This window comes from Phlebotomus papatasi, chromosome 2, assembly GCF_024763615.1.
Source record: "Phlebotomus papatasi isolate M1 chromosome 2, Ppap_2.1, whole genome shotgun sequence".
Classification (NCBI taxonomy): domain Eukaryota; kingdom Metazoa; phylum Arthropoda; class Insecta; order Diptera; family Psychodidae; genus Phlebotomus; species Phlebotomus papatasi.
In genome coordinates this window covers 46,877,159-46,893,093 of record NC_077223.1, presented here as the reverse complement: position 1 = coordinate 46,893,093, position 15,935 = coordinate 46,877,159, and the positions used below count along the sequence as shown (strand labels likewise).

At 32.1% G+C, this 15,935-nt stretch overlaps 1 protein-coding gene across 1 annotated transcript; it reads left to right on the top strand.

Annotated features, from left to right (window-relative positions):
• Positions 1 to 1,877: 1,877 nt before the first annotated feature.
• LOC129801339 (uncharacterized) lies at positions 1,878 to 14,552 on the top strand. Its single transcript, XM_055846277.1, has 5 exons — positions 1,878 to 2,844; positions 6,808 to 6,911; positions 7,866 to 7,982; positions 8,950 to 9,191; positions 12,677 to 14,552. Exons 2-5 carry the CDS (start codon positions 6,810 to 6,812, stop codon positions 13,218 to 13,220), a joined length of 1,005 nt encoding a protein of 334 aa, XP_055702252.1. The 5' UTR covers positions 1,878 to 2,844; positions 6,808 to 6,809; the 3' UTR covers positions 13,221 to 14,552.
• Positions 14,553 to 15,935: the final 1,383 nt, after the last annotated feature.

The window sequence follows — 15,935 nt, the reverse complement described above, 5'->3', positions numbered from 1 at the left end:
TTGATCCTAATCCTTTAAAATTAGATTATTTTTAATTTAGTAAAAATATGCATGATATTTTGAAAATATTATGGAATTTATGATGAGGTGGAAACAGGAGAGCATCGGAGATATGATCAGTTTAAAAAAAGTTGATTTTTCCCAAACCCTTTAGCTTGGACCCCAAGTCTTCCTAAATAGTCTAATTTCAGGATTTCTTAGGTCTGTTACATAGTCTGGGGGTTCACAAGACATGGGATTTGGGGACTGCGTTTTAACAATAATTCACTTTTTTTTAACTTACTAGAGTATTTTAAAAAGTAACGAGAAATGAACTCTGCCTTCGAACGTTCATACCTTCGAATAATATGAATTTTCTTTTATTTTTCCTAAGAGACTTATACATTTTTATTAAATATTGGTTAACTTTTTATCAGTCTCTTAGGAAAAATAAAAGAAATTTACATTATTCGAAGGCATTAACGTCCGAAGGGAGAGTAGGGGAGACTGGGGCAAAAAGTCACAAATCGAAAAATTCAAAATTCAATATCTTCCAAGGTAAGGAAGATAGCGGCTCAAATTTTTTCTATAGATAGCCTCCATAGACCTTCTTCAATGTCGTAAGTTTCTTAGAATTCGAACAAGGAATTTAGAAAATAAAAAATATCGAAATTTTTTGAAATATTTTCCTTGCTGAAGATAACAAGTATTACCTATTCTTATTTTCCAAAATTAATGCACTAGTGAATATTTTCTAAATAATTTGGATTTTTTGAATACGAATCCGCTATCTATTTTAGAATTTCACAAAAGTTCTTTTCTCCAGAAATCCTTTTATTAAAAATGGCCACGTGGGGTAAAAAGTAACAAAAGGTATAGAGCAAAAAATAACAAATAAGCTAAGCAATTTCTGATGTCTCACGGCGAAAAGAAACGTCATTGTCATGACTCGCCGCTTGTTGTTTGCATTGGTCAAACGATTTGCAGTCTCTTGTGTGTTTTTTTTTCTAAAATAGCTTGAAAAGCTCTTTTCTCGCTTTCTCACTTATCTCGCAGAGAAAACGGTGTTTTACAAAGGTGTAGATGAATAAATTTTCCATGAAAATATGTCCTCTAGGTATTTTTTCAAATTTACGGAAGCCCGTAATGAAGCGAATCAAAATATGATAATACCCCATGCCTGGTACTATTTGCAACAGCATTTTTGAGAATTGTCACAAAATTACCTTTTAGAAATTGGCTCGATAAACGTATTTCCTTACAAAATACAGGAAAATTACTTTCACAAAGCTGTAGAGTGGTAAATTTCCTATAAAACTGCGCTAATTAGAAATTTTTGAAGCGCTCGAGTAGCTTGTAAAAAAATAAAATATCCGTTTTGTGACTTTTTGCCCCAGTCTCCCCTGTACTTTCCCCTACTGTTTATTTGCACTTCTGCTGTGGACTTTTTTTTTATTCTCACCTAATTAAATTAATCGTCACTATATAAAGCATAAATTAATTTTGTATAAATATTTGTCTTAGTATAAACGAGTTCATTTAAACGAGAACGAGTATATTGCAAAGTTCGGCCCAATTACTCTTTTCCATTTCGCCAATCTCTACCTATTGGCTAATTTCCACCTCAGAATTTTGACTGATTTTTCTTCCCAAAATTACCGAAAATATTTCTTGATTTATACATTGAGGAATCACAAAATACAGTACCCAGCATTATGATTATTGAAAACGTAGAAACTTACGTATGGGATATGACGACAATATAAAATTTGGCAACACAGCTCTTATAGCCAACAACAATTCACCCCTTACTGAAAGTAGCAAAATTTCACCCCTCGTTGCAGTGTACACAAACACAGGCGCAAATCACATCCCTCTTTCACATCCGCCAGCCACCAGCCACCAGAAGGCTTCCAGTCAACGGCATCGAACATCAGTTCTCCGCACGGTCGCTCCCCAGATCAATACCGCGCCCGTGTCCCGTTCGAAGTCTTAATAATTTTCCTCTGTTCTTTGCTTCCAATCAAAAAATTAAAAAGAAAAGGAAAACATACCAGTCAAAAATATCACTGGTAGATCTTTCTAGTGTGGTCGAAAACAAGAATACGGGAGTTAATACGGTTTTGTTAAATCGAAAACGCAAATAAAATCCGGGGCGTTTCTCATCTTGCAAAAACACTCAATAATACCAAAAAATCTCACGGTCCTATTTGCGATTTTGATCTGATAGTGTCAAGGGACGTATTTCAAAGAAAGCAAAAGAAAAAGTTTTAGTGAATATCAGCTACAGGATCAACTGTATCTGGCATCGAGAGTGAATTTGGGATAGGTTTAGGGAAAAAAGTGCATAAGAAAGTTTTGCAAGGGGCTGGGGCCATTGGAGGTGTTCTGGGGGTGAAATTTCACGAATTTCGCAAACACAAGAAGCCCCCAAAACAAAACAAAAAACATAACAGGATACGGCAGCTAAGGATTGAGTATTTGTGAAAAGCTCCCGTCGCCTCCTGAAGGCCTACCCCCGGTACTTTGACATTGCAAAGCAAGAGCGCATTCTATACTTAGAATATTCAAATTAAAAATTCCAAAAGACAGAAGAATAATTTTATTTCAATAAAGACACGGTATCCTAAAAATATGTTAATAAATTGCAAATAAAATGTAAATAAATAAAAAATAAATAAAATAAAATTCACAAGTGAAATTAATAAGCGAGCTGTGATTAAGGAAAAAAATTCTTTCATAAATCTCTTTTTCGTGGAGTGTGACTTGTAATCAAAGAGGGAAAATCTACAGTTCTGTTTCTCCAATTTAATTGTACACTGCGTTCCTGTAGGCATTCTTTTGTGTAGTGTTGTAAATATAAATGTAAGTATAGTCAAATGTTTCAATCTTATTTGCTACAATGTATAAATATTTCCGTTAACACCAAGAAAAGTAAAATGATAAGGTTTACCACGGTCTAAGTCAATCGGTTTAAAAGTAAATTTGAAAAGTTTAAATTGTTTTCCTTCTAGCATTGAATGGAAGAAATGCTGTCCTTGTATCAGTAATATTATGCAAATCCTGACTCATTTAACGTCAAACATACCACAAATTTTGATCCCCTGGAAGAAAATCGTGGGAGAGAGCAATAAATTTTCAATGCAAACGCAAAGTTTGTTCAATAGTATAAGACTAAAATCGAATATTGTGCCCAAAAAGCTTAAACCAAAATACACACATTGTGTTCCGATTTTCTTCTTATAGATTCCCTTATGTTCTATTTGCTTTTTAGTTTCCCCATTCATTTCCGTTCAGTAGCAACCCTCTATCTCAATTCATGATCGTTAATGCATCATCCAGAGACGAACCCCAAATAACTAGCCATCCTACTTCAACAGAGAAGAAAGAAAATCATCTCTGTGTCTCCTCTGTATCATTGCTATAGCGGTCTCGATTGATTTCTTCCGCTATATAAATCCAAGAGGTAAAATTGTGGCCCATGTATCATCTTTATACAAACGCTCAATCTCAGGAGGGGCAAAGAAATATGATTTATCGCACCTAAATAGCCTTCGAAAGTGTGTGACATAGAAGAGGGTATACCAATGATAAAATGCTATATACCATTTCGATAAGCATATTTGATGGAAATGCAGACACAATTTTTCGCTATCATCCCACACTCCACCATGAGGCTCACCGAGAGTGCCACCGACGCAGACACAAGTTGACAGTCATCACGTGTACCAATGCCCAAACACCCTATCTGCCGCGACTGCGAAACACTAACCACATTTTCCAATCCACTAAGAACCGTCGTACATAATAAAAGCACATAAATACTATGTTTCATATCAAATAAAAAATTTTACAAGATTTAAATTCCTTTATTTTGGTTTCTCATATCGTAATTCAATTTAAATTTCGTTATACCGAATAGTCTTAGACCCATCTATGATCTAGACTTGAATAACCTTGACCTTGAGTTAATATCCAAGTCTGCAGAAACCTCCAAACTCTAAACACCTTTGACCATATATGGACGAAGAATATTCTATATATTCTTTGAAAACACCTCGCAATTTCTAATTACATGCGGTAAATATACAAAATCGATTTTTTACTTCTCTACACGCTTCTTACATGAAGTTCCACAAAAAGTAAGGGATCTAATTTAGTAATAAATGATTTTTTTTTTAGTTTTGGCAATAAAATACTCTAAACTTTACTGAATTTTGACGGTTAAATAATTAAATTAATTTTTCTTTTGCATCAACAGTTGTCGCATCTGCAGTTTTTAATAGTTTCCGAATTTTTAATATGACCCATATAACCCATTTAATATAATATAATATAATATAACCCATTTCGTTTTCAACTTAAATTCAGATTTTTTTGATATCGCGAAATCACATTGTTCGATTTGTTTAGTTCTGGATAATGGCCTCTACACTGGTGAGAGAAATCCGAAAAAGTTAAAATAACATTCCGGAAATCTTTATTTTACCCTGCATCCGAAATCGGTGAAAATATTATGCTTTTTAGGTGTATTAGGAGCTAAAGTTACTCTTTTTCATTTTAATTTTACCTTTGAAAAGGTATAAAATTAACATTAAAAATGTTGATATATTTTTATACCTACAAAATGTTAAAGTTATGAGGAAAAAAATTTAATCGCACCCCCATTTTTTTCTCAGTGTATACACTAGAGAAATTTATATCTATATTTTACAGTTTTTTCCTAGACAAGTGTAGGCTATTTGTTTCAATATGGATACAAATTTATCTAGCGTGTAGATCATATCATAAGTTTTAGTAGATGCCAATAAGGACATTATACGTGTATACGTTATTAACTGACCGATGAATCAGTCAGAATATCGAGGTTTCAAACTAAAAAAAATTGAAAACACTCTCAAGAATGTACATTTCCCCACCGATTCGACTTAGTTTGCCTTCGTAGGATAGATCGTGCACTGAATGAGAGAAATCCGAAAAAGATAAAATAACATTCCGGAAATGTTTATTTTACCCTGCAGTACTGATCCGAAATCGGTGTAAATATTATGCTTTTTAGATGTATTAGAAGTTAAAGTTACTCTTTTTCATGTTAATTTTACCCTTAAAAAGGTATAAAATTAACATTAAAAATGTTGATATATTTTTATACCTACAAAGTGTTAAAGTTATGAGGAGAAAAAGTTAATCGCACCCCCGTTTTTTTCTCGGTGTATACACTAGAGAAATTTATGTCCATATTTTCCAGTTTTTCCTAGACAAGCGTAGGCTATTTGTTTGAATATGGATACAAATTTGTCTAGCGTAGAGGTCATAAGTTTTAGTAGATGTCAATAAGGGCATTATACGTGTATACGCTATTAACGGACCGATGAATCAGTCAGAATATCGAGGTTTCAAACTTAAAAAAATTGAAAACACTCTCAAGAATGTACATTTCCCAACCGATTCGACTTAGTTTTCGTGCACTGAGAGAAATCCGAAAAAGTTAAAATGACATTCCGGAAATGTTAATTTTACACTGCATTATTGATTAGAAATCGGTGTAAATATTATGCTTTTTAGGTGTATTATAGGTTAAAGTTAGCCTTTTCATGTTAATTTTACCCTTAAAAGGTGTAAAATTAACATTTAAAAATGTCGATATTTTACAGCTAAAAAGTGTTAAAGTTACGAGGAAAAAAAGTTAATCGCACCCCCTTTTCTTCTCAGTGTTCAAATGAATGCGAATATTGAAGTAATTGAATGAAATATATAGATATTACACTGAGAGAAATCCGAAAAAGTTAAAATATCATTCCGTTAAAATAATTTTACCCTTAAAAAGGTGTAAAATTAACATTAAAAAATGTTGATATATTTTTACATCAAGTGTTAAAGTTATGATGAAAAAAAGTTAATCACACCCTCATTTTTTTCTCAGTGTACCAATTTTATTTCATAATTCCAATTTTATGTCAAAATTTTATAGTGACGTCTTGAACGTCTTTCAATGCACAGATGAGTTATATCAAAATCAAATTTGATGGTATATTTTGACACAAATTTCTCACAATGTAAAGAGCTTTATATGCAGAAGATTTATGTGAAACTGATTACGTTCAATCCTCAAATGCTGATAAGGCAATCGGTAGACAAAACTTGTTAATTGATGTTTATAAAAAAGATTACTTATTATACATTTATACACTGAGAAAAAAAGAGTGCGATTAACTTTTTTTCCTCATAATTTTAACACTTTTTAGGTGTAAAAATATATCAACATTTTCTAATGTCAATTTTACACCTTTTCAAGGGTAAAATTAACATGAAAAAGGGTAACTTTAACCCCTAATACACCTTAAAAGCATAATATTTACACCGATTTCGGATCAATAATGGAGGGTAAAATTAACATTTCCGTAATGTTATTTTAACTTTTTCGGATTTCTCTCAGTGTAGAAAAAACTTTTCTCAAAATCTTACTACTTAAACCTTAAGGTTACAAAAAAAGCCATTACATACACATCGTTACATGTTAATTCCCTTTTTATTCAAATTTATACGCCATTTATAAAACCAACAAGATTTTTTATGTAATGTACACATTACTTCTATAGATTATAATACCAGTTGAAAAACTACATAATAACCACGCCAAGCCAAATAGAGAAATTTTGATGAATCATACAAAATTTGAGACAGACAATTGATTAAAATCAAACGATCAAAAATGGGAAACAATTCAAACTTATTGAAATTGAACAATGTCGTCCAAGCAATAATTATTTCTTTTGATCACAAAATGTACAGAAAACTTTTTATTTAACTTAATACTTTTTTTTATAGAAATGGAAATCATACCAGAAGGGAAAAACTTTCGATTGGTGCAAGATAATGAGCTTCCCCAAATTCTGGAGGTGTTGGAACAATATTTACCGGAATCGCTAAAGGTTAGTGCTTTCTCTGTGATATTACTATAAACTTTTCGTGTTATAATCTAATTTTATACGTCTACTATACCTTCTCCAAATACATTTTACGATTTTACCATTTGAATTTATCATCACCAGTTTGGTGATATTTTAATTTTATCGCACGCAGTTCTTTCTGTAGTATTTAACCTTCGTATAGCACCATTCTAACAATAGTGGGTTGAAAGTTTCCACATTTAAGGGTGGGAAAATGCCGCATTTCGTGCTTTTTGAAGTTTACACCTCACACTTGTGCCACCGTATTGAAGAATGTGGCAATTACATTGTTTATGATATGAACGAACCTTTCAAAATTCATAAGAAAAAAAAACTTGTGACAACAGCATGATTTGTTTGAAAAGAAAGCTTTTACAAGAACTTTTGCAAACACTTATTAGATTACTTTTGAAAAGTTGAAGTAATAAAATTAAAGTGTTGCAGATAGTTATCATTTAAAGTTTTTATTCCACGGTTGTATTACACTAAGCTTGTTGCTAGCTATGTCCTTTGTATATATTTTTTTCGTGTATTATTGCAGTTTTTACCTTCTTTGTAAACACCAGTTTTTTTGTTGTTAGAAGTCAAGGTTGAGAACAAATTTCAATTATAAAGGCACAACACGATAAATTTGCATTAACAATCACTAAAAGAATCCTTTTTTTTGCCTCAATGGTGTTTTGTTGGCACACTGTATATTTTGTTGTTGTTGTAAGGTCAGAAGCTTTTAAATTCAACAAAGAGTGAAAACGTGCAGATAATGAGTTTTTGTTCTGATACATTTTTTTTTTCAATTCATTAGAATAATAAATTTATTCTGCTCTGCATATAATTTCTTTTATAAAATATATATTATGTATATACAAAAAATTCTAATATGCATATTTCTTTTAATTTCTTTTCAACATTGGTATAAAATAAATAACGTTGGGACAGTTTCATCAAACGGTGAAAACGTACCTGAATGACCGAGTTTGGCAATTTTACTTTTACGTGTCGAAAAATTGGCCTGAGGAGCCGATATGTCTACATTTTCCAGGATGCACGCTAACCGTAAGATATATTTACTGTGACATATTTTCCACTCAATAAATTTAATAGTTTTAGTATGAGTAGGGTAAATATCTTAATTCAAAACCATTTCCAGACACTTTAACTTTGACAGAAGATTCAACACATTAAGTTCAATTTTTTTATTTAGAATTACATAAATTTGCTCCTTCACTCTTCTAGAATGTTACTGTTTAGTGAAAATTCTTTAGATATTATTTGAAACCTTCTTAAATACAAGAAAAATACGCGAGTATAAAATGCTTCTATTGGAAACAAATTAATGCAAATGGAGACAAGGGAAATTTTCTAATTGGAGACAAACAATGCAATTGAAACCACGACGAAAGGCTTCCAAAACCCTGTTGAGTTGTTCTTGAATGTAAGATTTGTTCTTATTCCTGGTCTTTTCTCCTTTCCCATCTAAAACAATAAGAAAATCTTTCCAAAAAAAAATCATATTTCCGGGGTTTCCTATAGAAGCATTGCACATACTTCAGAAAAAACCCTTTTTGTTCACGAAATAGGTAATTATTTCATTTGAAAACTTCTCGTACCGTTAACAATAAAGATTAGCACTTAATTTAACTAAAATTAGCCAGAAATATGACATAAATGTTAAACAAAACGAATAAACAACAGTCATGTCATTGCATTTTTCATGGTCGATCGATGAAAAATTCGATGGTGAAAAGGTACACTTTTAATTTTTCTGAGAAATTAACAAATTAAAATTTGTGAATATGAATGGATTTTTGCTTTATTTGGAGCAAAATTAACTAAATAATGAAACTGTGGTATAGAAAATTATATTAATAATAATTTAGTACTGTATTTATCGTGAAAACAATGACGTTTCCAATTGGAGTAGCCAAAAATTTCCATTTAGAGCAGATTTTGAATTAGCTTAATTTACCCTAAAGTCCAAAAGAATTAATATTGTTTTTTTTTCCTTTAATTTTGTATACAGCCCAATAATAGAATCTACGAGAGTTTTGGCATCTTTTGTCCATCTTCGCAATTAGAATATGTCGAATTGCTGAGGACAGAGGATGTTCTAATAGAATGGACACAGCCTTTGTACCTGAATTTTACGCACATTGCCATAATGGAACGCATTGAGGAATTCTATTCAGCGCAAGGTAGCATCGATAAGCTCATAGGTGATATTTATATCTGCAAAGGTCCACCGGATCGTCTTGAATTAGAAAGGTAAGAATCACTGAGAAATGTGTAATTCTTAAAACGGATATTGTAAACAACAACAAAGCCAGACCTTCACCAGACAATAAAAATGAATTACTGCATGCAGGTGACTTTGTCCCCTTCACTTTGACACCCTTCTGTTCGCAAGCTTTTCTTTGCTTCTAGCACTTAAGGATGGTCTTTACCGATCCAATCTACCATGTCTGATCGGTAAAAAACGTTCTTAAATATTAGAATTAAAGAAAAGCTTACGAACAGGAGGGTTGCAAAGTTATCCGTAGAGGACAAAATCATCCGCACTTACGGTATCATGATTATTATGCAAATAATCAAGGTCATTCAGTTGACTTTTGGTAATTATAGCTTTATAGAGAACACGATAATAATAATAATAACCTCTCGACTTTCTAATATGATGAGGGTATAGGAAAGTTTCACACATAAACTTCGAATTGATTTTTTTAAAGATGGCAAACAGAACTAAAATTTAGTTATTATTCTGAGCTATAGTTAAATTTAAGGGATTAGCTTTAGTGAAATATTTAGTCAATAATATGGGATAAAATAATTAATACAATAGCTATCCATAGAAAGTGTAATTGAATTGTCAAAATCATCTCGTACCATTTTTTATAATTTATTTAAGATAATGTATATGTATAGCCAGCTGTCGAAACCAATGGTATCCTTGAAATAAACTATTAATTGAATTTAAATTGAATTGAAAACCCATAATCCTTAAAATTCATTGTTTTGGGGAGGTCGATTTTAACTTTAAGAATTTTAAATTGGAATTATTTTTCAAAAAACTACTCTATGAGCATACGTAAAACTGTCCATTACATACATTCAAAACTTAAAACACGATTTTCAGATGCATATTAAAATTCATGTATAGTATACTATACTATGAATAATATAAAGAACCTATTAAAAAAAAAACCATTGCAATTACATAGATTGACAAAAAATAAAAAAAACATACAGGGAAATTCCATTTATATGCGGTTTTAGAAAATCAATTGTAGAATTCAAACGAGAAACGTTATGAAGTTTGATAATTTTGAACATGGTTTTTAAATGCTGTTTTAACTTAGCCTAGTTTTCAGCCTATTTTGACAAAGGATAAAACCGCAAAAATTGAATCTCTTAAGAATAGAAAACCGGTGAGCGTCGGAGGATAGGGTAGCTTAGAAAAAGACAATTTTCCCAAAGCTTTCGGCTCGGACTCCAAGCCTTCCTCAGTGGCTGGGGTGGGAGAGAGCACTTTTTATTTTCTATTCTAATTTGCAATTATTTTCTGACTTACTCAAATCTATAATATTCTTGCTTTGTCAATTGAACTAGGGCTTCACAGGACATGGGATTTGGGGGCTCTACAATATGAATTACTGATATTTTTCTTAATTAGGGGAATGTTGGCATGGTTCGCACAGAGTGAACCTTCAAACAACGCTAATTTTCTCTTTATTTGCAAAGAGCTAGTTCGTCATTTCTTAGCCATAAGATAGATAAATATTAAGCTCATGAAACGAGATGAGAAATGGTAGGTCAGCTCTTTGCAAACAAAGAGAAAATTCGCATCGTTTGAAGGTTCACTCTGTGCGAATCATGCCTACATTCCCCTATAGCTGCCACTGAGGAAGGCTTGGAGTCCGAGCCTAAAGCTTTGGGGAAAATCGTATTTTTCAAAGCTACCCCATTCCCCGACGCTCACCGGTTCTCTATTATAGAAATTATTCGTCAGAAAATGTTCAAAACTATTGAAACTCTTCTAAAATACCTGCATATATCACGTCGCTTAAATCACGTAGTATGTTATAAGCATTTGATTGTTCCTCAGAACAAGTTCTAGGTACAAAAACTTTCTTATTGCTCTAAAATTAAGATTAAGGTTTGAGGAAAGGTATTTTTTCTTGTGAATCCGATAAACTAGTTCTTCAATTGGGGCCATTAGGTATGCAGTGGATTAGTGGATAGACTGTTGGATCTATCCTTGTTGCAGATGTTCTCAGATGATCTGACGGTCGAACTGTGACTAACATGTGTCTGACTTTAACTTTGTAAAATTTTTATTGTGCATATATTTCACGTAATATTTCAAGAACAACATCAGTAGACAGATTATTAGGGTTTATAGTAAACTACTCAATGCTAATTTGGTTTTATTTAAACAATAACAAATATCAGCCCTTCAGCTTATTTTCTTTTATTACGAAGAGAAATATATGAAAAAGATACGAAATGTCATCACCATTTTATGAAAAGTTGGATAAGATTTGTGCGAAATTCAAATAGGTTTACCACCATTGTTTTAAAAGTTTATCGAGGTTAAAAAACAATCTGAGAGAAAAGTTGTACTGTACATAGATGAAATGTTGATAATAAAATTCTCTATCAAACCCACAAAACAGATTGTTATGGACAGTTCTTGTTTTCGAGATATTTTTGATAAAAGTTGCTAAAAAGTTCGATTTTTCCATATTTCCTGACATATATGAGACTACAGAGCCCCTGGTGTCAGTTGTACGAACTCCATCTGTTCAAAGGATTATCGGGTATCTAAAGGAGAACAAATGTTCCCATATTAAGAAATAAATCGGTTCAGCAGATTTGGAGATATAGGCACCTAAGTATCAAAAACCGGCAAAAACGGTTTTGCCTAGATTCCAGGCGCAAAAGCAAAATGGAATCAAAATGATAAATATTTTCGTAAATCATTTGACCCTAGCAATAGAAAAAATAGCATGAGAATCCAGGGACAAAAAAGTTTAAAATTATTGCACAGTGTAATAATCTTAACTTAACTGAAGATGAACTTGCTCTTTATATCATGTAAGATCGTTCATTTATTTTCCTTAAAAGAATCAAGAGTGATCTTCTACAAAGTAACGATACAAAAACTGTGAATTTAACCAGAAAATATGCAAGAGGAAATGAACGGAGACACGGAATCTCTCTTGATTTTCACAATTTTATTCTCTACGTCGTTTTGAGGACGGATGTCCTCTTCATTAGGTATCGAATATGGCAGGGAAAATCAAGTACAAGTAGGAATTGTTACACTACAGTTAGACTTTGATCATAACTTCACACAGAATGTGTCAGTCAGTCATGGTGAACTACGGCCTAAGTTGTGTTCCAAGTCCAAGTGCAGTGTAACAATTGTCGAATGTACGTAATTTTTCCTGCCATATTCGATAACTGATGAAGACGACATCCATCCTCGAAACCTTGTAGAGAATAAGATTGCGAAAATCCAGAAAAAAAAATTTTAAATATGAAAGGACATTTTAAATTAAGTGAAAAAATACTTTCTAATAAAATATTGAGAAAAAAAAGAAGACAGATAAATTAAAAATCCTGGAAGGAAATTTTACGCAATCAATCCACTTAATACCTTGGTGCCATTAAAATGTTAAAAAAAATTCTATGCTCAATCCTTAAAAATCCAATGATTAATTATTTTTCGTTTTTCTTGCTTCTTACAGTTTGCCGTCCAGTGAAGTGGAAATGCGTCCTCTTGCGCTGGAAAACGTTAAAGCCATCCACGACCTATACCCGGCCAGTGAAATTGAGTGTATTGAGGTTTTTGAGAAGCTAGTTAGCTCCCTACCTGGGTTCGGGATATTTTGTGTGGGTTCCGGTGAATTGGCCGCTTGGATGGTGCAATCATACTATGGAGCGATGTGCAGTATGCAAACAAAGCCCGAGTTTAGGCGTAAAGGCTACGGCATCCACCTAGCTCAAGCATTAACGAAACTCGTGGTGGAACGTGGTTATAAGCCATTTGTCGTGATCCGACCGGAAAATGATGCGTCCAAGAGTCTCTACATTAAATTAGGGTTTGAGAGGTCTTTTGCCACTGTAAGAGCCACTCTCAGTCCAAACAACGACAATGTCAATGGTATTCCTGTACGAGAGAATGGTGATCATCTAGAGGAGATAGATGTGGAATTCTATCGAAAGGATAGCAATAATCCTGAAGATAAGGCAACACCCCAAAGTTCAAAAACATCCGAAGAAGTTGGATAAAGCAGATGATCGATTGTGACCAAATTGATATCTTCTCAAGTCAATAATCATAATTTCTCCTTTTTGCCTACCCTTTTCCCTCCCTCTAACACGTTAATAGCTTTGAAAAAACCAAAGGATTATATCTCAAACACTCTTGAAAATTCCGATATAAGAACAAATTATTAAAGAAGAAAAATCTATACACGAGACAATTTTTTGACATCGGCTGCCAAAAATTTTTTAGACTTTACCATAAAAAAAGCAACTTAAGAATTATCATCTAAATTGCCTTCGATTTTATCTCACGCAGAATAAAGTGAATTTTATATTAATAATTTTTAAAAATATTAGCAGAAATCATTACACGAAATTCGAATTTGTACTAGTTAAAATACGGGTTTCATGTAATATTTGAGAATTTTTCAAAAATATGTTTAAAATTCACTTTATAGATATTATTTTAAAATATAGCCAAAAGCAAAAAAAAAGTTAAGGAAAAAAATGTAATCAAAATGGACAATTTTCAATAGAATATTTACCACATTGAACCAATTTTCGTTTAAAGTGTTGTTTCCTAAGATTTTAATTTTTGAAATGAAATTTATTGAATATTAAGACGATTGACTCATTATAAAGTTAATTAGTGAAAATTAAAAAAAAACCACCACGATTTAGATAGATACGAAGGAGAAAAATTATCAAGAATAAAAACTAACAATTTCAAGAAAAAAAATGATGAAAAACTTCTTATAAGCGACATTATTGAAAAAAAAATGCTATAGCATATAAGAAAGCCCAATAAAGTATTTTTAATACAAAAAAAATGTTTAAGCAAATAAAGTGTTAGAAATATCGAGGAAATGTTGCAAACTTTCACCAGAATAGAAAGGAGAAACTTATATGATTAAAAATGTGCTTTACTTATAGTCATATCTCACAAGAAAAAAAATTAGTGGAACCACGAAAGAACATGTATAAAAAAAGTGTAATATGCAATTGGAATGGTCCAATCGACGAGAAATAAAACTAAATTAAAAAAATGAAAATTCAAAACAAGTGATAGAAAATTAGAAATGTTTAAATGATATGAGAGAAGAAAACAAGAAACGAAATTGTAGTTTTTTACGTTGAATTTCCTCCAAAACTTTTTTCTTATATATTATTAAAACTTAAAAAAAAAGATTGACAACAAAAGTCTTGCTAGGATTTTCGAATTTCTGAACAAATTATATATTCTAATATTAATGAATATATTGTCACTATCTAATGGCGCTGTATTTTTCAACAGAATAGGTATTTCTTGTAGATTTTACGCCAATAAATTTTCTTTTTATTTAACAAAAGCCAAAATATGAGTTTTCATTTGTAATAATGCCCAACACAAAATAACTTTTTTTTTGTGTTTTTTGACAATTTATTTCTTAATCAATTGACACGAATGCAGTCATATTGGAAATACCAACACATTTAATTCAAATACAATCTTGGCCAAATTATTTGAGAAATACATATAGGGGAAGGTGAGGTAAATTCATGCATGTATTATTTTCGAAAACATGAATTTTTCAGACACAAATTACTATATGTAGGAATTGTACGGATTATTATCAGATAGCCAATAACCAAGAAAAACCATAAGGAGACAGTTTCCTAAGTTGGTCTTCAGAATAGAGATTTAACTTCGTTCATTTAGTATAATCATTATATATCATTTTCAGTATAAGCCCTCAAAAATAATTTAACTTTCACTTTAATAAAGTGCACATGGTGAATCGTCTAGTCATGGTAATGTTTGGACGAAATTTACTTCTAGACTGGTTTTAAAACTTATCCAAAAATAAAACCAAATCCTGGAGCAGTTTTAGAAATAAGTAAAAATCATAGTTTATTACGTCAAAAAGAATTTAAAATTTTAAATGATATCTGAATTCACAACCGATCGTCTGATGGACTCAAATGACTCAAATAAGTGTAAAATCTGTTGAAAAAAAAAAACGTTGCCTCAAGTGGGTCAGTGAATAGAGTAATGGCTCTATGTCTGCGAGGTCTCGGGTTCAAAGCTGAGCAACAGCAGAAAAAAAATTCTCATGTCATATCGACTTTGAATTCGTCCAGTGAATGAATGAATAGTAATGTCAATGGTGAATATTGGCAAAAAAATGAACTGCCTAAACACTAGAGGCTGGTACGAGAACGAGTTTCGGCATGAAAGTGGTACTTCAGTCGATACAAATATTCACTGTCACTGATCCAAACACACCGAGATGGGCTGCTGTGATATAGTAGCGGTACGGGTTGCCCACAGAGCTGTGATATGGAGCGGCTACCCGTATCGGGTGATAAGATAGAATAGGAGTGGGGAAGCATAAGGGGCTCAATTGTGGCATGGATGCATCGGTAATCCGAAATGGAGAACTGACCCCTGGCAAAATCTTAATATCAGTTCTTTCCCACATCTTTTAGGATTATATTAATGCATTTACTAGAGAAATTGAGAATCTCATTATTTTAAAAGAATTAATAATTGGTCAGAAAACAGCATTTGGGGTAGATGTAAACAGGCAATTTCAATTTCACAAAATGAGTAGGTAAAAGACCGGGAAATTGACCTTCATGCGAAATGTCGAATTCATTGGCTACGAAAAAATTGGTGGCGCTGTGTTCAATAAGAAGTCACATGATGTCAAAATATGGGGAAAATCCATTGAAAAATGTCTTTGATTTCCATGCTTT